We start from the raw sequence: 22,455 nt of genomic DNA, 5'->3' as shown, positions 1-22,455 counted from the left end.
CAGGAAATGGGGTTGCTGTAGGGAAATTGATGAGCAAGAGGAGAGGCTGTAAGTGACTGAAATTGAGAACTGGGACTGAAAAGCAGGACTGCAGAGAAGGGAAACTGATTGCAGGAAACATTCTGCAAAGAATGACTTAAAGCGAGCAGGATCTGCTGTACCTCCCGCCTGTCAGGTGGATTAATTTGGAAAGTCACACTTAGGCTAAATATGTTTCCACTGTATTTAGTTGCACAGAGCAGAGAACTGAGCTAGCTATAAATCTGTTGTTTAGATGTTCTTGTGATAGCTAAAAACCTGATAGCTTGGGTAGCAGACACCTTGCCTTGGCAGCACAGTGCTCATCATGGGCTAATTGGCCTTGCTGACAGTGGACTAGCTCTGCCAGATGATTTATGGCTTCCATGCTACATCACTATCATATCACTGTGATACAGTCTTTCCTATCCATCTTCCTAGTTAAACTCTCATTGAGGCTTTTCCCATACTGTGTTTTGATTACAGCAACAACCTTTTTTCTGGCCTTGACAAATGCAATCTAGGCCTGTTGATAACCATCCAGAAATTCAGAATGCTTCTGCTAAGATCATTTTTCTAGCTCACTGCATGCTCTTGTTGCAGTCCAGTACCAGCTACTCCTTCTCCATCTCATCAGCCATCAGCTGTTTGCCCTCACTTTCAAAACCCTTCACTGCCTGTTCCTGCCACACTCATCTCCAGTTTGATATCAGTCAGTCAGTGCTGCCCTTATATCACTGCTTGGTGATAAGAGCCTTTACTCCTTACCTGTTTCTTTTTTACTTACTTATGCTTTTTTATTATACAGGAACCCCTGTACTTTTTTCTGTACTGTTTTCCACATTTGGGAGGAGTTCTCCATAAAAATCAGTGAAATGAGATCATGAAGTGGAAATATGGTACTAAATATTAATTGTGTGCTCTGTTACAACTAGTATATTCCATCCTGGCTAGTGTTGGTTCCTTACTTCCCTGTATTTCACAACTTGTCCATAAAATGAGAGCTTGCATTTGGGGTAGGGGATCACTCAGATGCTTGGACAGCATGCAGTTAGCACAAGAATGGTTCATAAATACATGTTACCCTAAATAATACAGCTGTACAAATGATTTTACAGTGACAGCACAGAAAATGCTCACTTGGGAATCAATCAGTTAAAGCCCCATCTTCACTAAGTTTATGGAAAGGATGCATCATTAAGTGCCGACGCAGAGTGTGATGTTACTCTCTGCCTGGCTTCCCCTGCAGACTCCCACAACTTTTTAGACATTGTTACTGCTGTTGTTCTCAATCTATTTGATGTTCAGAGATCTCTGATTGCCATATGACAAAGAAAGGATGAGAAGTATGGAAAGATTTTTAGACAAAGAGAATCTGGACGGCTTGGTGTAGTTGAAGGAGATGTATTGAGAAATGATAGATGCAAATAGATTAAGTTGCTGTAATAGCACCATCAACTTAAAAACAAAAACTGGAATACCTGAATTATAGCAGTAATCTCCTAAATTTAGCTGGCATGGCAAATAAGTGCTATTCCTTGAAAGCTCGCACTGTGACTGACTTTTAAGAATTCTATATGAAAGCAGGAACTTTAATGCTCTGTGATCTCCTGTATAGCCTCTAAAGAACTAAAAAAACGATACTTAATTTTTTTGAAGGTACCTGGAGTGAACAGTGAGATAGACAAGGAAATATGAAGTATGGTTTTCTATAATTTTCTTATACTAATTTTCCTTGGGAGGGATTCCTACTCACAGTATTCAATAGGAGCTTGCCCACTAAAGCATTTAGGACCAGTGCATTACTCTGGGAAGTTGACTGCCTCATCCATGGAACTGATGTGAGCTGAGGTGCAGGTGCTGGCTCCTGTTCACAGCACATTACTGCAACTACATGGATTGTCACAGGCACTGCAGATGAACAGGAATATCATGGTATAAATCATGTTACTTGAGTCAGAGGTCTTCAGGTTTTACAGGGTGCCCCATGATGCATTTCCTCTGCAACACAATGTTAAGTGCAATAAAAGCCCGTCAGAGAATGCATTTCTCAGGAGCAGTCTTACAACTCTGTGCTTCAGCTCATGGTAAGGAACTGTAGTGTAATCACCTATCCCTGTACACATTTATTTCTGGTCATTGCAATTTAGATTAGTTCATGCTTCTACAGGATTTCTGTCAGGCACCCTGGTTACAAGTGAGTCATTGCTCTGGAGAAGGGACCAACTTCATGCACTCGCAGAGATCCACATTTATCACAGCACAACACCTACAAACGCTTAGGTCTCCTGTGAAGGGCAGGAAGCAGCACTGATTTATGTGCTATGAACTGAACGGAAACATCATAAAGGGAGTATTTTCAACTTTAAAAAAAAAAATGCTATTCTGAGCTGGCAAGTCTTGTGATTTTGACCCTTCTCAGATTCATAGCCAAGTGAGCTATCTGGCTGCACAAATGCCCCCGCTTTTCTTCTCTCTGGTAAATCTGTGATTCGAATGCAGGCTCCAGTCCTCAGGAACATTATGTAGATTTGCAAAACTTTCAGAAAGACTTCCTGTCCATTAGCCACTGGCTGCTTTACAAAAATGCATAAAGATAGCATTTTCCTCTTGTAACAGATGTAAGCTCCTTGCACTGTTGTTGGAACTGCTTGAAGGAAAGCAATATTCCTTTTCTCTTTTTACTGAAATAGTGGCATCTCTCAGCATAAACTGAAAATATACTTGGAACTTAATTTGATTCAACTCTCAGAATTTCACACGTGAGGGATGAACAAATGAGGATCAGCTTTCTGTAATTAGTGAGGCATATTAGAAGGGCTGCGTCCTGTAAAGTATTCTGTGCTGCATGTGACTTATTATTGTAGTACACAGAAGCACTGAGGATCTGTGTTCTGGGCCCCTCACTTCAGGCGACAGAACATGTCCAGAGAAAGGCAACAAAGTTAGTGAAATGTCTAGAGACTGAGTCTTATGAAGAGTAGCTGAGGGAGCTGGGGGTATTTAGCCTGAAGTAAAGAGGCTCAGGGAAGACATTTTGCCCTCTAAGGTGACCTGAAGGGAGGCTGTTGGCCTCTCTCCCAGGCAACCAGCAATAGGAAAAGAGAAAACGACTTCACACTGTGCCAGGGGAGGTTCAGGTTGGACATCAGGAAGAACTCCTTCTCTGAAAGGTAGTAAAGCACTGAAGGAGCTACCCAGGGAGGTGGTGGAGTCACCATTCCTGGAGGTATTCAAGAAACAACTGGATGTGGCACTTAGGGCCATGGTTTAGTCAACAAGGTGGTGTTCAGTAATAGGTTGGCCTCAACTATCTTGGAGGTCTTTTCCAAACTTAGTCATTCTATGATTCTATTCTATCTGAAAGGTTTTGAAATTTTTATTTCAGTTGTCATTCTTGAAGCTTATTTGAAACAGCTCCACTTTTTAAATTTATGAACATACTGTAGAAATTGTTACCTACAATGTGGAGCAAATTTGTGTATTTTGGTTTCCAGTTTATGCTCATCACAAATGCAGAGGGAGAAAAGTAGTCCTAAAGAGCATTTCATCCTGATTAAGACTTGGAAGAACTCTGGGCATAATTTAGAGCATCCTGTAGGCTACTCTAGCTTGTGTTGGTTACACAAGTCTCAACATTCTGACTGTCTGGAAGAGTTTTTCTCCATGTCCTCCAGCTGCTGGCATGGTCCATCTCGTGAATAAGTTTCTGAAATAGGGAAAGGATCAAAGAGCAGATGGCATTGAGCTGATTTTGCCAATCCTCTGCCAGTGGAGGAATTTTTCCTGTGCCAGTAAAAATCCTCCACTCCATCATAAAGCCTAGTTGGTTTTTTCGGTCAACATGGTGAAGGCAGTATGGAGAAAGTAAAACAGAGTCTAGATGCTTCCACAGTGACTTCAGTAGGCTTGCTCCAGACTCAGAGGTGCTGCTGGCAGTGCAGAGAAGCCCATGGCAGATAAAATAGGTGGTTTGTAATGAATGAGGCAGAGCTGTGCAATAAATTCATCAGGGACACTGTGGCAAGCCCCAAAAGAGAAAGAGGTCTAATAGCCATTGAAGAGTGATGATAAAAATAAATTTTGAACATCTGCTGTCCTCACTTTGAGCTAGACAAGGACATTTTTAAGGGTAGATATTGTTTAGAATAATTTAAAAGCATCTGCATAATGAATTATCCACCTTTTCTGCAACACCCTTCAGAATAGCTACCCTGAGTTTTATCACAGGACTGTCCACAACCGTTTTTCTAAAAAATCACTAGAAAATACATTCTACAGTTCAAAATCTGGACAAAGTGCTTTAACAAACTTCACAGCAAAGCAGGAGCAGGCTGCTGGGTGAGTGGTGACAAGGTGTTTCATAACTGAGGATCTGCAAACCCTTGCTGACAGCAAGATCAGCACAGTGGGACCAGTGTTCAAGGAAAGATATTTTAAGTCTGCCAGAAGTTTTATGGCTCTTTTGCAACCCAAATCATCATCGAATCGGTTAAGACAATTTTTACTTCTGAAGGGCAGCATCTGGCCTACTTGGCATGCTGAAAAATTTCAAATGTGTATTTTTCAAAGCAAGAAGCATAACAAAAATATATAATTCAAACTGGTACAACATTATACTTTGGATGACATTTTGTAGTTAATAACAATTTAATATAGCATAAACTGTACTTCTGGTGCAACCTAGAAAAGCATACATAGTTTAGAAGAGAAATGCTAAAAGTTCATTCCAAAGTGGTGGTTGCAAGGAGGCTCTGTGGCTCTTGCAAGAGCAGTAGCTTCTACATTATTATTAGTGACTGGTTGTAGCATTTGATAGTTGTAAATGGACAAGATTCTGAAATCAAAAGGCAATGCGAGGGGTAACACCTCGGTCATGGCACTGCAAGATTTATACTTATATTTTTTTATATATATATTTATAATATATTTATACTATAGTTTTGTCTGTTCACAAAATGAAAAGGCTGTACAAACTTTTAAGAGACTTGTACCAAATGCACTGCCTGGGACTTTGCCTGGTGTCCTCATTTGCACAGAAAGCCCTCCCTGTGGCTGAACCTGACCCTGCCTTGTGCAGGACTGGCTCCTGTGTCATTCAGCCCTTTCCTTCCTCTGTCCTGCTCTGCATTCCTTGTCACTTACACTTTATTTTCCTTTCACCAAGTGCCCAGACATAATCTGGGCATGTCTTAGAGAGCTGAGCTGTGCCTGAGCAATGCAACTGAGCACCAGCTGCCTTTGTTTGTCCTCAGGTACCATGATACTCCTCCACTCAGTACATTCTGGAAAAATCTGGGTAGCCCCTCACTGTGCCTGGGAATGGCCAGACCCTGGGACATGCACACACCCTGCAGGCTGGAGGAAAGCCAGACTGGCTAATTCCTCATTTGTGTCGATGTAGTTAAGCTTCTTCCTAATGATATTTTGACCTGGGTAGAGAAGAGGAGCCATATGGCATCTTCCACCCCTGACAACAACCGCTGTTAGTGCAATCAGCACATTACCTAGGTGATTTGTTTAGATTCAGCTGTCACTAACTTGTGGCAAACTCAATTATAATTAAGTTGTGTATTAGGCAGAGTCCTAATATAAACTGGTTTCATTTTCATATGCCATTTCAGTTGTGTTTTCTGCCATAACCCTACTTACAGATGAAGTGTCCTGACTAACTGTTCCTCAGGGCCATTGCCTTTCCCACCTTCTAATTCAAGAAGTGAATTTGTCTATCATGGCAAATTAGAGAGCTACAGCATCAGCCAGAAAACCATGCCACAGTTTCAATTTCAAAAATAATGCACAATCATTAGCCTTAACACATGCCTAAGTCAGCCTTCAGAGCCCCACTTTTTAGCATTTGTTTTTGCTTTTGACATCTGTGTTTCAATTATGCTCTAAGCTATTTAAAATGGTGGCGATGTCTTTCCTTAGTTTTGGGCAATATACAGCCCAGTGCAGCACCAGGTATAAAGAAGGGTTTTGCAAGTCACAGAATCACAGACTATTCTGAGTTGGAAAGGACCCACTAGGATCATCAAGCCCAGCTCTCAGGTGAATGGCCAATACATTGAGGGATTGAACCCACAAGCTCGGTGCTGTCTGCACCATGCTCTAACCCACTGAGCTAATAAACCACTATTTGGTTTTGCAGTTTGCTGTCCTTGGATGTAAATGATGGTTCAGGGAATGGCTCTGGGTTGCAGCAGCACTTGAAGGTGTTTATAATGTAGATTTTATCAAAAAGTGTTGATGCAATAATGATACTGGTTTAAGTTCTTTAAAATTCCCAATTTCCCCAGACAGTTTCCTGTGTTTAATAACAGGATGAGAGACCTCAATAGTACTAACCCCATCCTGCAAAATTAACCTTCCTCCTCCAATACCCTGAGGACAGAGCAGTGATATCCCCTCCTTTTTACAGTACAGATTTCTGAATCAAATATTAATGCTAAGCATAATGTAAATGGTTCATAAAGCTTAGAAGAAAGAGAGACAATGTTGATGGTTATCTAGGGCTATACTATTTCTCAATGTTACTGCATTAACATGCTAGTTAACAGAGGGCATGTAGTTCTTAAAAGCTTACTGCTCAAGAATACTGAATGGCAAAAAAATTATAGATGCTGTCAGATCACTGCAGCTGATTTACAAGTTTTTGCTTTTGAACCATAACCTCAGAACAACAGGGAAAAAGATTGTAATAATCACAAATAATGATCAAGCATTGAATTATGGCTTTGAAAAATACTTCCAAAATTGCAATGATAAACAAATTAGCACCCTTTTACTATGCAGTAAATAGGCACAGCTCACTATTAAAAGAACAAAAGGGTGTAGTTTCTGTAGGTATTTAAGGTAAGTGTGGGACAAAATACAGGGCAGCAGACAATGGAGACTTAATCCCAAATGAACACTATTAATATCATTCAAAAATTCAGCAATTCTGTGAATTGTCTCCATCCCCTGCCTGGAAATGGAGGAGACCAGAATGAGATGCAAATCAGTGCGTTTATCTAATGAATAATGCAAATGAGTTCTCCTCTTATGGCATGGCAGTCTGCAGGAATCCTCTCTGCCTCACCTCACATTTCGTGTGGATTTAAGCACCATGTGTCAGAAGAAATTGGAGAACAGAATTGCCAAGAAATGACAAAGCCTTGGAGCCCCAAGTCAGTGCAGACAGCAAGGTACATTAAGATGCACAGTAGAGAGGAGGAGAGAGCAGACATCTCATTAAAATGAAAATGTTGCTATTTTTCCTTCACCTCGTTAATCGAAATGTACGACAATTTAATCAGCAAGTGTTTATGTGGCTACTAATTAGAAACATCCTCTAAAATGATACCAAGGTGGGATTTCAAAAACCTGACAAAATCTTTCGGTTTGGCTTTTTTTTTAATGCTGGTGCTATTTTACCTTTCTGATATCAGTTAACTGCATCAGCATTTTTATCTTAGCATCACAGAGCATACTGCATCTTATCCATTAGTCACAAGCCTTGCTGTAACTTTCCCTTAGCATCTAACATTACCCTCCAAAAATATACTCAAGAAAACAAATCTGAAGGCATGCAAGCCCTGAAAATTAACTTTTTTTTTTTTTTTTTTTTTGCCCAATCATGTTTTGTCTGAATGCATACATGATTCAGAATCCAGGTTGGATTTCATCTGCTCCATTAAAACCTCTTAGCATGCAGACCAGCTATGCTGCCACAGCTGGCATCAAGTCTCCTCTTCATCACTGCACTGAGTCCCCAATCTGGGGATTTGTGAAACTTTGTGCTTTTCTGACTGGTACTCTCTTAAAATACAGAGCTGGTACATCCAGATTAACAAAGCCATTTGCTCCTTGGACAACTTCTTAGTTATCACAGAGTGGTGAAGGAGCTGCTTAACTGTGAAAGGATTTGGGGTCCCATGGATTTTGGATGCTGGGAGAGGATATCCCACTACTCAGCTGCACAGGGCATGCACAGAAACCAGAGGTCTGTGAATGCAGTTTGGCCAGGTTCAGTGAAGTCCAGTTTGGGGTAGAGGGAAATTGCCTCTCACTTGCAAAGGGAAGTGCACCTCAAAGTTCTGAACTGTAAAGCTGAGGATTTGATGCAATCACTTAACTTTGGGGTGCCCATTGTGTACAATAGGGGTGCCCATTGTGTACAATACTATGTTAGGGCTTTGTTCCTGTGAGGCACTGAGATTTGTCATAAACCAGCAGGCAACAAATTGGTGGTTTGATTCAGTGACCCATCAAAGAGATAAATCTATTAAGCAAAAGAAGCAATTAGAGATACCTTACTACATGTACTTCCAGGAAATATAAAAAAAACCCAAAAACCAAACAAAAAACCAAAACCAAGATCCAACCCTTTTTTCTCACAAGCTGACAAAGACATCATCGTTATTTATAGTTGTGCTTCAGTTCATCAGTTGGAGGCACACTGCAGAAGATGCTAAAGCACTAGCGACATTGCTACTAAATTAAGAGCTTGCAGTTTCTTTATAATAGTTGAAAGCAAAGCTATTTCTCCATTGGGCAGCTTGTGGCAAGCTCCACAATATTGGAAAAAATAGTATATTATTTTGATGGATTTTCTCTCAGGTCAGTCCTAGTGAATCAAAGGGGGTTGCCTGGGATGCAGGTCTACAAGGAATTTGGTGTGAATTCCATGAAAATGTGACTTGCAATCAGTAGCATTTTCACTCTCTTAAATTAGAAGGACACGGGTAGGTTCTCTGCTCCTGTTCCTGTTGGCAGTTACCATGCCAGAAATACACAGAGAGTTTGGGTTTCTTATAGCAAGGGCAATGGTAACTATAGTGAAAAAAATACTGTTAAAGCAAACTAAGCAGTTGATTTGAAGCAAGGAGACAATTAAAGCACAGCCTTTCTGAAAGAGTAATAAAAATGTCACTGCAAATGACAGATTGTTACAAGTCCTTGGCTTCTTCCTAGCACTGCGATAGAATACGGTGTTAAATCAGTTCCCAGAGATTATTAGTGGTATATGTTATTTTCCCAAACTCAAGGAACTTGGTATCATTTCATAAATCAACTGCAGGTTAAAATTAGATTTTTTTTTCTTTAGTTCTGTGACCCGTGCATATACAATTAGCAAAGAAAATTATATTAAAAAAATAGCTGAAGCCTGACTCATCAAACTTGGAAAAGCTAAAAACATTCCACCAAAAACCCAAACCAAATCAGAAAATAGCTCTTTTCTATGGCTCCTCAATGCCTGTGAGTTTCACTGATTGCAGAATAAGATACTGAGACACGCATTGTAGGAATGGACTCTCATTTCTCATTAGCTTGAAGTTCTGTAAATTACCTGTAAAGTGTGCCTGTATTTTGTTGTGCTTACTATCTGCACTGCTTTTTCTGTATAAAGCATTAAGTAACCTAGGTCAAAAAACTATAAGTAATTAAAGCCAATAATAACTGAACCAAATCACCTGGCATGTGAAGATCTCCAACGTGCAGGCTTGAAATAAGTTTTTGTGTTGTCAGGTACAGTGGTATTGCATGCTCAGTTACAAGTTCCTCTTTCTCAGGTGTTTATGGGCTAGATTATGTCTTCTAACCAAATCAGTGACAATGCTGTTAGAATCTCACACGCATTTCTTATGTGGCAGAAAGCTGATTTCTACTGGAAACAAATTATCCAGGAATCCTTCAAGTTCCAAACAGAAATGGGAGGGGTCTCTGTTACCATCTTCCAATGTGCAACGATGCTGTAGCTTCTCTGCATGTGCATGGCTTGCTTAGGGGGGCTACAGCACCTCCTGGAACACTCTGCGTTGGATTCAGGGCACCATTCCCTTGTAGGCTCCCTACAAATTCAGATGAGGAGGTTTATTGCCCTCTTCTTCAGGAGCTGCACTTGGCTATAGCTGCACCGCCAATGTTCACACGTTTCAGCAAAATGCTGTGCACCTGATCCTTGGTTAGGAGGGGTAATTTTTGAATTACAAAGTGTTTCAAATTTATGATTTATTTCACCACTGTAAAAATAAACTTGTTCTGGTTTTCTTGTGACGCTTTATACAGCTCATAATCAACAAAACAATTACTAACTGGGAGTGAAGGCAGTGACAGCAAAGGTTTGCTCGGCATTGCCCTTACATCTGCTTTCTGCAGCCTTGGTGGTTGGCTGGGCTGAAAGACAAAAGAACCAACTGTGGCTCACATGACAGGAGTTGAGAGAAGCTCATATACAGTGGTGTCATCAAGAAAGTGCTAAAACAGGTCATCACAGGCACAGGTGCCATGAATCTCTGTAATAATTTGTGAAGAACATTATTTTTTTCTTGGTCAGCTCCTGTAAATCTTCTTTTGAAGTGATGAGAACTGGCCTTGACAGGAGGAGGATGTTGATGGTTGCATTAGTAGAGGTGTAATGACCTTGAGGATGGGAACTGAAAAAAGCCCCTGATAAAATTCAGTGGTACCCTGCTCTTTCTGTTTTTTGTTTCTTATGATCTATTCTGATCTAATAATTTTATTATTCCAAACCTAGCACTTAGTAGTACGAGGCCCTTGACAAGATACAGTCACCAGAACAAGATTTACTTTAAATTCTTAGTTAGATTGTTATTGATTGGGAGAACCAAACACTGCCTTGTAAAAGGGCTGTGCCTGCTTTTTCTGAGCTCCTGCAGTGTATTTACTGTCCTAGAGAGCGAGCATCTGGGAAAAGCAGCATGGTGAATGGGTCCTCATCAACCAGTTGGCATTCCTGTACAACCTTTTTCTATCCTACTGCTGAACTCTTTGAACTTAGAAAACATTTAGAAAACGCTTTACCTGTATCCATCTAAAGTCAACAGATGAGGTCTGTGGTCTGTACCACTTCCAAAAAGAGTATTATCCAAACGGGGTATCAGAAGTCTATGTAAGAACAAACCCATCAGCCCTGGTGGCTTCTCAAGGTGCAGAGCATTAAAGCTGTGACAAGACAGGGATGCAGCCAGAAGGAAGGCAGGCAGGCTCTCCTGTTCTTTGGAGTAACTCCTCATATCTCTCTTCAGTCTTTGTTTTCTCCACCATTTTCAAGACAGGGAGAGAGGGGCTGGAACCCTGGAGGGCTGCATGGACTGCACAAGTCGCAGATATGTGAGAGCTGCCTGCTGCACCATCCCATTAAATGTACATACACTTTTCACCAGCTGAGTACTTGTAGATTGTAGAAGAGGGAAAACAATCGTCTGTATGGCTTCAAAAAACTCAAACAAACCCCATGTGGTATTTTAGACATCAGTCCACTGTTTAACACTGAAAAAAAAAGGCATGCCTTCTGTCAAGGCTTAAAATTTGACAAAAAGTTGTGCTGAAACCCCTACCTTTTCTGATTAACAAAGGAAGGACTACTGTTGTAGTGTTTTCTGAGTCCCGTTTTTAAATTTACAAAACTTGAAGTTCATGATTGATAATGCCTGGCTAATGTTTGAGTGCTACAAGCAATGATGGTGCAGTTACAGAGAACTGTGGAAAGATCAGTCAATAATAGTCTTCTCTCCTTTTCAATTATTTACAAATAATCTATGAGATGCATAAAGCTAAAATTGTATATTTTAATATGCAAACCCCATTATGTATTCTATTTATGTATCCTAGCTGGCACTTTCCAGCTAGATGCTTTCAGTGCATTCTTGTGTGCCCCAAAACTGTACCCAAGAAAATAAGGATAATGTCCCGTTATCCAAAACCTGCTTTGTCACTAGGGACAAAGAACCTTGCACTGAAGCTCACAACAGCTGAACTAATCCAAAACCCAGCACCAGTAAAATGAGTAAAGAAGATTTTAAAACTGAAAATGCTGGAAATAAGTGAACTTCAGTAAAATTGCTTCTGACAAGAAAAATATTAGAATATAAAGGCATACTGTTAACTTTACCTTAAGATGTTTTTATGGTTTCCAGTTGAGAGTTTCCAACTGGTACAGTTCAGAGAATAATGTTCACTACTAAGAAAGCTGTATTTTGCTGCCATCCATTGCTGTCAGTAGGAGTCCTGCTGCCTAACACAGGACACATTAATTTCAATGGAAGATCATATTTTACGTCCTGTTGATGTAAAGTCAAACACTAGCTCTTAGGCATGAAATATACATGATGAGTCATTTCTAATTTTCTTTTAGTTATTGAAGCGTATCTTTTTTAAAAAATCAAAGCCACTGCTTCAGATAAAAAAAAGCTTCTATGTTCTAAACATTTTATTTTCAAAGGCTTATCCCACTTTTTCAGGAAAACAGGGTTTTCAGCTGCAAATGATTACCAAAAATTTACCCCACAAGTTTAGTGAGGAAAGCTACAACGCTTGAAAACCCCTTAAAGCCATTACTCAACGTGTTTGGAAGTCTGAACCAACCCTTGCAAAGTGAGACACCTTGCTAGGATATTTCTGCAGGCTATCCCTACAGTATTCATACCACTTGGCAGATCCATATGGTCAAGGAAGCCAAGAGGCATGTCAGTCTGGAAGCCTGTGATAAAAATAGATGAGGAAAATAGCACGTGCAGAAGAAGTTGTTTTAGCAGTTAGAAAATTGCATTCTGTACTTTTTTCCTAGAGCTATGCACATTGCAGCTTTTAGAGGATGAGGATTTTTGTGTACTTGATTGCTATTCCTTTTTATTTATTTTTTACCATCCCCCTACCCTCAGTTACTTGTAAATGTCACCCACAAGTAGCTCTGTTGCTAGTTTTCACTAGAGGAAAGCATCTTATGAGCAGGTGTAGCTGGTAAAAATCAAATTGATGAGTTAAAATGTGGCTCGTGACAGTTTTACAGATAAAAATCTAAAATGCACCAAGATGTTGGAAAGACACGGCACGTACATGTAAGAAAATGCTCCTTTCATCATAATGGTGTCTTCTTTTAGAGGTTTTACAACTACTTAGCTATAAAAATTCTCTCTGGGCTGAAGCCTGACATAAAATATCCCTGATATAGTACAATCTCTTGCTGGTAGTAAATATAATTAAAATTCATTTGCACCCTTTTTTTCCTCCCTGTTTTTTATTCCTAAATTCTATATAAACAATCTGCTTAAAGAACTAGAAGATAAGAAATAAAACCATTTTCCAGAAAATGCAACACAGCAAACATCAAAGCTACATGAAATCACTTATGCACGTTGCCAAGTCAGCTCAATGCCAAGAATTTTCGTGTCCTTAGCTATATTTGTACTTGTAGATCAAGATGATGTCACCATAAGTGACCTGTGAAAACACAAATTTCTATACCTGAAGTGTATACAACAATCATTGTTCCTACAAGTAAAACGGGTACAGAGCTACCTCTATTTTTTAGCTAGGGATATTAGTGTTCCATTGTACGCAGGGATCTGCATCTCATCAGTCAATGGCCTTAATAGTATCTGGGATTATTTTTTACTTTCATATTCAGACAGTACTTACAGGGCCTGAAACAAGTGAAGAAATATTTGGATTAACAGATATCTCACCCGGTTTTAGCTACTCTGAAGTAGGTATGTTATTTTATGTATTGGAAATGGCAGTTTTGGCAAAACGGTATTTAAAAAAAAAAGTGGCAGTGGTACTTACACTAAAATTGACCAGCTCCCACAGATTCAGCCCTTTCTAAACTCTTTAAAAGTAAATGACAGGTTTTCATCCTTGCATACTGAGATGGGTATTTTCCATACTTTGTCAGGAGGGATTACTAATGCCTGTCTGTATTTTTCCCGTCTCTGCTTCCCAACATAGAGAAGAAGTGATGGAAGTGCAGATTATTGTCTCAGTTTGTACTGTTGTTTTTTTTTTTTTTTTTTTTCGAATGAAGGTGATTTGGGTTGTATTAGGACCAGATGCTTTATAATTAACATAAATAGCTAAATGTTAAAATCATTACTTGAGAGTTAACTTACTGATTTCTGCCTTCTCGAAGGACTCTGGGGAGCCAACTAACCAGAATGGTTGTCCTGATGTACACTAGGTTTGTAGAACTCTCATCTGAGTTCACTTGGCTTTGTTTCAACAAGATGCTTACAAATGGAGATTTTAATATATGGATGTGCCTCAGGAACTCACATTTGGTTTGCAGTGATTCTTAGCTTTTACAAAGTACAAGCTCTGCAAGAAAGAGACATGAAACTCTGGCATTCAGAGATGTACAGGTACTAAATGAAGATGGAAAAATATGTTTATCCAGATAATTTGGACAAACCTGAGCAGGATAAAACTCTCTCTCTTCAGTTCTGCCAAGCGAATCCAAAATTCATATTCTGAGACTTGTCCCACTTGACAGTGGGAAGAAATATAATATCATGCTTCTTGTACAGTGTCCTCAGCCTGGAAAGGCTGACAATGCACAGCTCTCTTGGGAGCACAGGGCATTGTGCCCCTGACCAAAATGTGCGAAAGCAAACTCAGGGGGAGATGCTGCAGCTCTGCACCTCCAGGCTACTTGCCTGACACCAGCAGGTTGGGAAGCAAAGGTCACTCTGCTGAAAGAAGGATTTACCATCCTGGAAAAAATTCCCAGTTCAGGCTTTCTAGCAGAGAAGAAATGGGGTCACCCAGCTCTGCCTCCTGCCAGCCCAGGAGGGATGTGCCTGGCCCAGCAGAGGAGCACCAGCTGGGATGTGCTGCTGCACTGCACTGTCCCCCTGCACCGCAGCAAAGCTTGTCAGGAGTCTCCCTGCAGTCAGCCACAGGCTCGAGATCACCTCTGCCTCACCAGCAACAGTTCAAATTACTATAGGACTAGTAAATATTTTATTTATAAAGTAGTATGATTTTACTTCACTGAAGGTGCTGCTGAGAGGATGTTTCTGGTCCAACTGTATTGACAGCAAGCCATTCACATTCACTGTGGATGTCTGGGTATTTATTTTACAGTGGAAGATATTTATTTCTTTGTAAAACTGGTGTTGCTGGTTCCATACCCAAACAAGGCCAAAACTCCAAGTTCCCACAGAGTACTTGGATATCTCCCCTCACGTACCCACCTTGGTGCTTTGGGAGTGCCAGGGAGGAGGGGGGAGGCACCAGCTCAGGTATTTTTAAGAACCTCATCCAGAGAGCCACAATCTCTACCAGCACAGTTCCTTGCTTTTTAAGATCAATAGTTATTAAAATAATTGTCTAAAAATGTCTATTATTCCCAGCTAACTTCAGGGGGGAAACAAACCAAACTAGAAGAGTAAGTAGCAAATGGAATAAAGGCAATGCTAGAAAATGCTTAACAGCTGCTTTTACAAAGTGTATTTATAAAATACAAATCTCCTCAAAAGGATGCTGTTCTACACATACTAGTGACATGTGCCTTAAAACTGCAACTGAAAATATGTAAAAACTGTTGATTTTATTTAGAAACCCTGTTTTACCCTCAAATATTTTTAACAACTGAAGTACTTTGTAGGCGTGCTTTTGTTTTGTTTAAGGCTTGAAAATATTCCAGTACCCAAAGTGTAACTGAGGAGAAAAACAAAAAAGGCAACTGGACAGAGTGTTGTTAATGATTTACTGGAGAATCTTGATGTGTGATAATGAATAAAATGCAAATCTGTTTTACAGCCAATGCTCAGTTTTGATTTATGAGTAATTATTAATTTTTAGATTGCTTCCAGTTGGAAGAAAACAGAGATTTTACCAAACTATTTTTTTATTCCTGCTGTCATTAAGTACATCTATTTTTATAAATCTTGTAGGAAACCAAGGAATCCTTTCCCATGAGGACCTTTGCAGAGTGTGCAGCAGGCACTGCCAGAGGCGCAGGTAGGCTGGGGTGTGGCACTGCCCAGCAGGAGGGAGCTGGGCACAGACAGGGACACTCTGTGAAGGCACAGAGAGGGACAATCAGTGCCCCTCACACCCCTGGGGCACAGATGGGGACACTCAGTGCCCCTCCCATCCCTCCTGCCCCGCTGGCTGCTGAGGGGCTCAGCAGGGCTGAGATGGGAGTGGGATGGGAACAGCCTCAGCAGTGGGGACTGAGATGTCCTGCCCTGTTGGGGACAGGACAAGAGGCAGGGGCTGAAGCCCACAGGTCTCCAAGTATTAGAAATGAAATGAAATATTTAGTAACTTCAGAGGAGGCACCAAAATAAAAACCCCTGAAGGCCAAGGTGCTTTCCTACAATGAAAATGTGATAGCTGTAATATTTATACGTGCCCAAAGAGTTCAAATTAGATGAATACAGATATTGTAAATTAAGTCTGCAGTAACTTTGAGCTGTACATTCTTTCAAAATATACAACTATAAAAATCCACTTTAAACAACACAGTAGCAACAGCTTCAACTTTCGTGTTCCCCTTCTACCCCATGCTATCTAGTAAGACTCTACAGACAGAATTTAGAATCCTTCATTTTTATTCAAATTTAGCCCGTAAACAAAAAAAGCTTTTTTCTTAACAGCATCTTTTAATGATATTGCACAACACTGTTTTAAAATGTCTCACTTGAGAAAGTATGTATGAATGCCAAAATGCTTTCAAAAATAATTTTTGTTTCACATTGTGATTTATCCATTACTCAGAAAAGTATCTGTTCATTTAATTATTTCAGTAGACATAATACTGGTATCACTATCTATGCTACACAGTATTTTCCCCTTTTTAAGGAATATGAGCCTACTTGTAATTAAAGGAATGCTTTATTAATGATGCTGAAAGTCTCAGAGGGAAAAATTTAATGTCCACCTCATAATATTATGCCAGAATTACATGTGCAGAATACTTTTTAATAATCTTTGTTTCTTAATTTAGTTTTGATTGGCTATGAAATACAGAGTAGCACTCAAGGGCTCAAATTTCTACTGTCATCAGCATTTCTGCTATATAAATTGTACAAATGCACAGGATTCCCATCTGCAGGCTCCTTTTCAAGCTTCTATTTAACCTACGAAGGAAATTAGCTGCAGGCAACCATAACTGATGATAATTTCATCATTTTTTAGCCGTTGGGATGGTATTATGATATCTAGGTCTAAACACAAACAGAAAATTATATTTTCACGTTGCCGTTTGAGCTGCAAATACAGGTCGGTAACATAAATCCGTCTCTAGTTTGCAAATTACAGCAATAGCCACTAGGAGTCTCCTGGTCAAACTCAGCATGAATTTGCTTAGTAATCCTGGCTTAGGTTTGATTGAATGCAAACCCCATGCTAAAGGCTGGGTTTCAGCAGAGGGGCCAGCCCATGTGCAGGGCAGGTGGGACTGGGCAACAGGGTCCCTGGGCTGTGAGCAGCATCTTCAGGGTCCTGAGGCTTGTACCAGGGTGTAGCTGGCACGTGTTTTAGAAGGAAAGCCAGAAGGCACCTACACACTGTTCTGGTAGAGCAAAAGATGGTGACAGTCATGAGAAGTCAGATTTGTTTCTCTTTATGACTGGACAGAGTATTGTGGAATTGTTTTTACAAAGAGGGAAGCATATTTCACTGACTGGTAGTTCCTCCCAGGGATTTCAGGCAGATTTGTTTCGCACTGAAATGCTGCAGGCCACAAGAAGTAGCACCACCAGGTCCTTCAGAATTTGCTTAGTGTCTCTGCACAGTGAAACCTGCAGGTCAAACCTGAAAATGTGAATAGCTTCTTTCTCTTTTCCTCTTTCCTCTCTCTTGTCTTCTCTCTCCTCCCAGGCTAACTGCACACAAGCATATGGTGCCAGACACACTCTTAGCAATGCCAAATGCTCTAAGTTCATAAATTACAGACCTGCAGGAAGGTCACACTGGCTCAAACACTGCGGCTGTTCAGTCCAAGTCTGTGACTGACAAAAGATGTCAAAATTTCCTCAAAGGAATACCACAGAAAGCAGTCATGTACCTTCTGCCAGCACATGTACCTCACTCTGAGACACTAGAGATTGCTTTAAACTAGACAGGGAAGCCAGAGGTGACCAGTGAACCTCTCCCCACGGTGCTGGTTATCCCATAGGCAGGAGGAGCACTGTTTATATTCTGGAAGGATGCTGTCACATCCTCCTTACAGATACATGCAACTCCACAACTAGAAACTGTAAGTGTTCACTGCTCTTAGACACTTATTTTTGTTTGTAAGTTTCTTTTATGCATCTCTCCTCTTGAGCAAAATTTCTTTCCAAGCTGTAAAAACTTTGAATGACTTTAAATCTGGTGAGATTTTAAACAAATAATAATTTGGAAGGCTATTTATTTGGCTTCTGCTTTTTGAACTCCTTGGTTTCAGTTTCAAACTCTTCCCTGCAACCAGAAGGACTAAGGAAATAAAGATGATGTTTTAAATGAAAGCTGAGAATCTCACATAATCATAATTGCAGGACTCCAGGGGTTTGAGGTTTCAGAATAATCTCATGAGCTGTCAATATTGAATGTCACCAGAAACTATAATGTTATTCTCAGAATAGATGCCTAAAAGCAACTGTGGGATAGTTTTTCTGTTGCATGCTCCCCATAATACCTACAAATGCTGTTCTGGGAGGACACCACAAAGCTACCTGCAAATGGTGAGCTGCCAAATGCTGTTATATTTTAGCTGCCAACTAGGGCTGTTATATTTTGCAACAAATTTACATATGCAAAGCCCTGTTATTCAGTCTGTCAATTAAACAAGCTCACTGAGTACAAATTCATCACGGACTCATAAGAACATTTAATACCATGGGGAATATGCAGAAATAAGTAGGGGGCCAATTTAACCACCCATCTCCTCTGTATTGTATGCTTGCACACATTGCAATGCACGGCTGCATTGTGTGTTATTGCAGATTATTATCAGCTACTCTCACAGACTGCCTTAGATTCTATCATAATCTCCCAGCAGGACTTGAATGAAATTCTCAGTTTGGTTTGTTTCAAGGATCTAATCTCTATTACACCTAAGGTTTACAGAGACTCAACGCTAGTACATTTGGTGAACAGAAAATTCGTAAGCAAGCCTGATCAAGGAACCGACATGCAAATAAAACAGGAGGCTGCTTCAACCTCCTTGTCATCCTGCAGAAGCAGACTTGGCTGCTTGCTACCCCTGCTTATTATTAGAATAGCTGAAAAGACCCTGTTCTTTTCCAAGTCACTGTTAACCTGATTTCAATAACAAAACAGCGGTACAGGTTTAGCAGGCACATAGCCAGTACTTACAACAGGAAAACCAAGCATTTGTATAAGCCAGTTTGGCACTTCACCATGCTGAAAAGAAACCTTTGCATCTTTGTCACTTCAAATTTGGGATTTTTTAGCACAAGAACATGCCTAACACGAAAGAACTCTTTTTTTCCACTGCCCACTTTCTCCAAGTATGTCAGTGCTATCTTCTTAACTCGTTTTCTAAAACTAAAAGTGAACACAAAAATAAAAGATCTCAAAAATGCCAAAGGCTCAGCCCTACAAAATATAGAAAAACCTCATTTTGAAAGAAATATCTAATTCCTACTGCTAGCTATAGTACAGAGAGATATAATTTTTAGGAATGGGAATGCTCTGCTGTGGGCCATGGGCAGTACCTTAGGAACATTAAATATTTCTGTCATTTTCCTTCTGTTTCAAGCCGTACTGGCCAAGCCATAACCAATGCATATCTAGACACAGTGTATAGGTACAATCTACATCTACCCTGGAAACAAATCCCACAGTTTATCATGTAAGAGTCAGTCACTACACTTGGGTGGCTAAATACACACTCTCATTCTGCATGTTCTCTGCCTCTTCCCCATTTCTCTGCCTCTTCCCTTTCTCTGCTTCTCATGTGAGGATTCTTCTGCATCTCACAGGCTCAAGCTGCAAGAGAGCTACAGCTGTTATCTCAGGGCACTCCCAGGTAAAGGTTCATCCCACATCACACCACTGATGACCTGGTGCAGTCAAATGTTTTCAAGGGGAGTTCTGGCACCATTTTTAACATTAGGTTTAATCAAAATGTCTTTTTTTTTTTGCCTGGTCGTTTTTTGTTTAAAATTGTTGTTCTACCTAGAGTGCATACTGATAACAAAGGCCTTCAGAAACTTACAGGACTACTCAACATAGGAACTGCTGCAATGTTTATCTGCACTAAAAGGAAGGAACAAGTTTTACTAGGCAGGTTTGTTTGTTTTGGGTTTTTTTTTTCATTAAAAGAACAACTATTTGCATTACATGATGAGCTACTAAATATTATTGAGTGCTAAATCACAAATATTATTCTTCAGAAGGAAAAAAATGTATTTCAAGATTAAGGAAAAAACCCAGTAAGATAACATTATGCAGGGCACGTGACTTTCACTTGTTTTTAAACAGTGGCTGCTTGAAGCTGCTTGGAGGTTTAGAGTGTCAAAGACATGTCAGCAGAGATGGATTAGTGGGCAGAGAGCAAGTGGTGCAGTCAAAGGTTCATAGTGAATGTAATTTATTCATGTAGCTCCGCAATTTATCACGTGGCTATTACCATAATGTACGTGGGAAGCAGCTGCATGCGTGCAAATAATGCCTTTAATGTATGTGTGGTTGGATCTGAACTCCTTACAGAACAGCAGTGGTGGAAAATGATGCCACAAGGCATTTAAAAGCAAATTTCCTTCCTGTGGGGATGCTGTCACCCAGCAATGATGATTTGTACACAGGCAAATAAGTATCTTGTAGACTTTTCTCAGTTGTGATAACCTCACTTACCAGAACTCACTGGCTTTTCAAACTTGAATAATGTAGGTAATGTGGTGCATGTTTTCAGTGCTGTATTAACAGATGTAAGTGTGCATGTTTTGTACCCCAAACTCGTATTTTCTAGTCAAGGAACTCAATATCTTCCACTCACTATTTAACAGAGCTATTCAATGGCCAAGAAAAGAAATCCTCTGTGGGTGTGAGGACAAAGAAGTAATCTAAAAGTTAAAGATCTACTTTAACTGAAACAACTTCTCACAGTGTGATCTATCAAACACCTAGGAGCAGCACAGCTGTAAAAGACTAATATACATACATATATATGTGTGTATATACATAGATAGTGCCTGCCCAATTTCTTATACCTGTGCATTTACTTACCAAGCCAAACATTTCCAAACACAGTCTATTTTAGGACCGTGTGAAATAAGGAGCTTTGGTCTCTCTTAGTTTGCTTGAATGGCTACAGTTTCAGCTAGGGAGAAAGCTGTGAGTAGTTGCTAGAGCTTGGAGGTGTTTTTAGCTGCACTGTCCATACACACCTGCTGCAGCTTCTTGGGTAGTTGGGAAAACTTAACAGCTCAACTCCCACCATTTTTTATGCTTTAGCAATTTGAGTTCAATTAGTCTCACTGTTTGGAAAATACGCTTAACTTTAGTATGCTATGATGCTTTGAACTGATTTTAGTGGAATTGGTTCATTCAAGTCTTTCTTGATCAGGCAAAGGTCACCCCAGTTATGGGTTAGTACAATAGGAGTTTAATGCTGGTTTCTTTTGATACATTAAAAGTTGCTGTAGAGAGACAGTGAATTCAGATAAAATCAAGTTAGGTCCTCATAAGAAGAACATCTCATTTCTCAGCTTAATGTACTGCTTAGAATTTTGTACAGCAGAACCTTTCACATTTAGAATATGATGCAGGTTTTATTGGATAATTTCGTGTGCACTCTAGGGCTTCTATTTTGAAGCCATCTATCACAAATACATCCCCACTAATTATGCAAAGTGAAAAGCTTGCCTTACCATTGCACAGTAAGTCTCAGGAGGATCTCCACATGTTATGTCTGGGGGATCCAGAGTCACTTTTACATATTTGATCATGTCTCTGGCTTCTGGCTGGCAGGCCATGTAATCCCATACTTTTCCTTCTTCCGTGTAAATCTGAGTCTTACACACGTCATAGTGTCCCCACACAGAAGGGTAGTGTTGCATCACGGAGGATACAGTAACCCAGAGGGCGTGAAGTGACAGGAATCTTGACAAATACATTTCTAAATCCTTTTTGTCAGCTTCGTAAGGATGCTCAGTGCTGGCGTACGTGCAGTCTAGAGATTATATGTACATATAGGTGTATATATTTATAAAATAGGTTCCAACTCAGAGGTGAAGCATTAGGATAGGATGCTTGTTTCACTATGTTAAAGACTTTGGTAGAAGCCACCCAGGCCCTGATGACAGCCTTTCACAGCCATGCAGTGCTTGTCCTTCATCTTATAACTTATCTGTCAGGGCTTCTTGTAAAAGATGTCCAACAGCAGATAATAATTTGTGAAGTTGCAGGTCTTCAGCTACACTGTCGATAACCCTGAGTGACCCTCCGTGTTCAGGGCTTGCAGGGGATGCCTGGACACATTGATAAATCAGCATCCAAAGGAAGAGGGTGAGTGTCTATAGGCTGGTGTCTGTTTCCCATCAATCATCCTTTTCTTCTGGCACCAGCACCCTTTTAGAAACAATAAAAATTAGAGTTATTGTCCAAGAATCAATGCATTACAAAATATACGATATGTTGACATTTTGGAGGTTTGATGCAATATAAAGCAAATTGGTACAATATGTATAACCTTTACTG

The 22,455-nt window shown here is 40.1% G+C and overlaps 1 protein-coding gene across 6 annotated transcripts in view; it reads right to left on the bottom strand.

The window, feature by feature from the left end:
- Positions 1–22,183, bottom strand: part of NTNG1 (netrin G1) — a 144,081-nt gene extending 121,898 nt beyond the window's left edge. For all 6 annotated transcript variants that reach the window (XM_083867093.1, XM_083867091.1, XM_083867094.1 and 3 more), the window contains exon 1: positions 21,627–22,183. In XM_083867093.1, the coding sequence (XP_083723219.1) occupies positions 21,627–21,872 (246 nt within the window). In that variant the 5' untranslated portion in view covers positions 21,873–22,183. The remainder of the gene's footprint in view (positions 1–21,626) is intronic.
- Positions 22,184–22,455: the final 272 nt, after the last annotated feature.

This window comes from Zosterops lateralis, assembly GCF_965231275.1.
Source record: "Zosterops lateralis genome assembly, chromosome: 9".
In the NCBI taxonomy this organism is placed as follows: Eukaryota; Metazoa; Chordata; class Aves; order Passeriformes; family Zosteropidae; genus Zosterops; species Zosterops lateralis.
The sequence above is the reverse complement of the archived record's forward strand: the minus strand, read 5'-3'. Positions and strand labels throughout refer to the sequence as shown.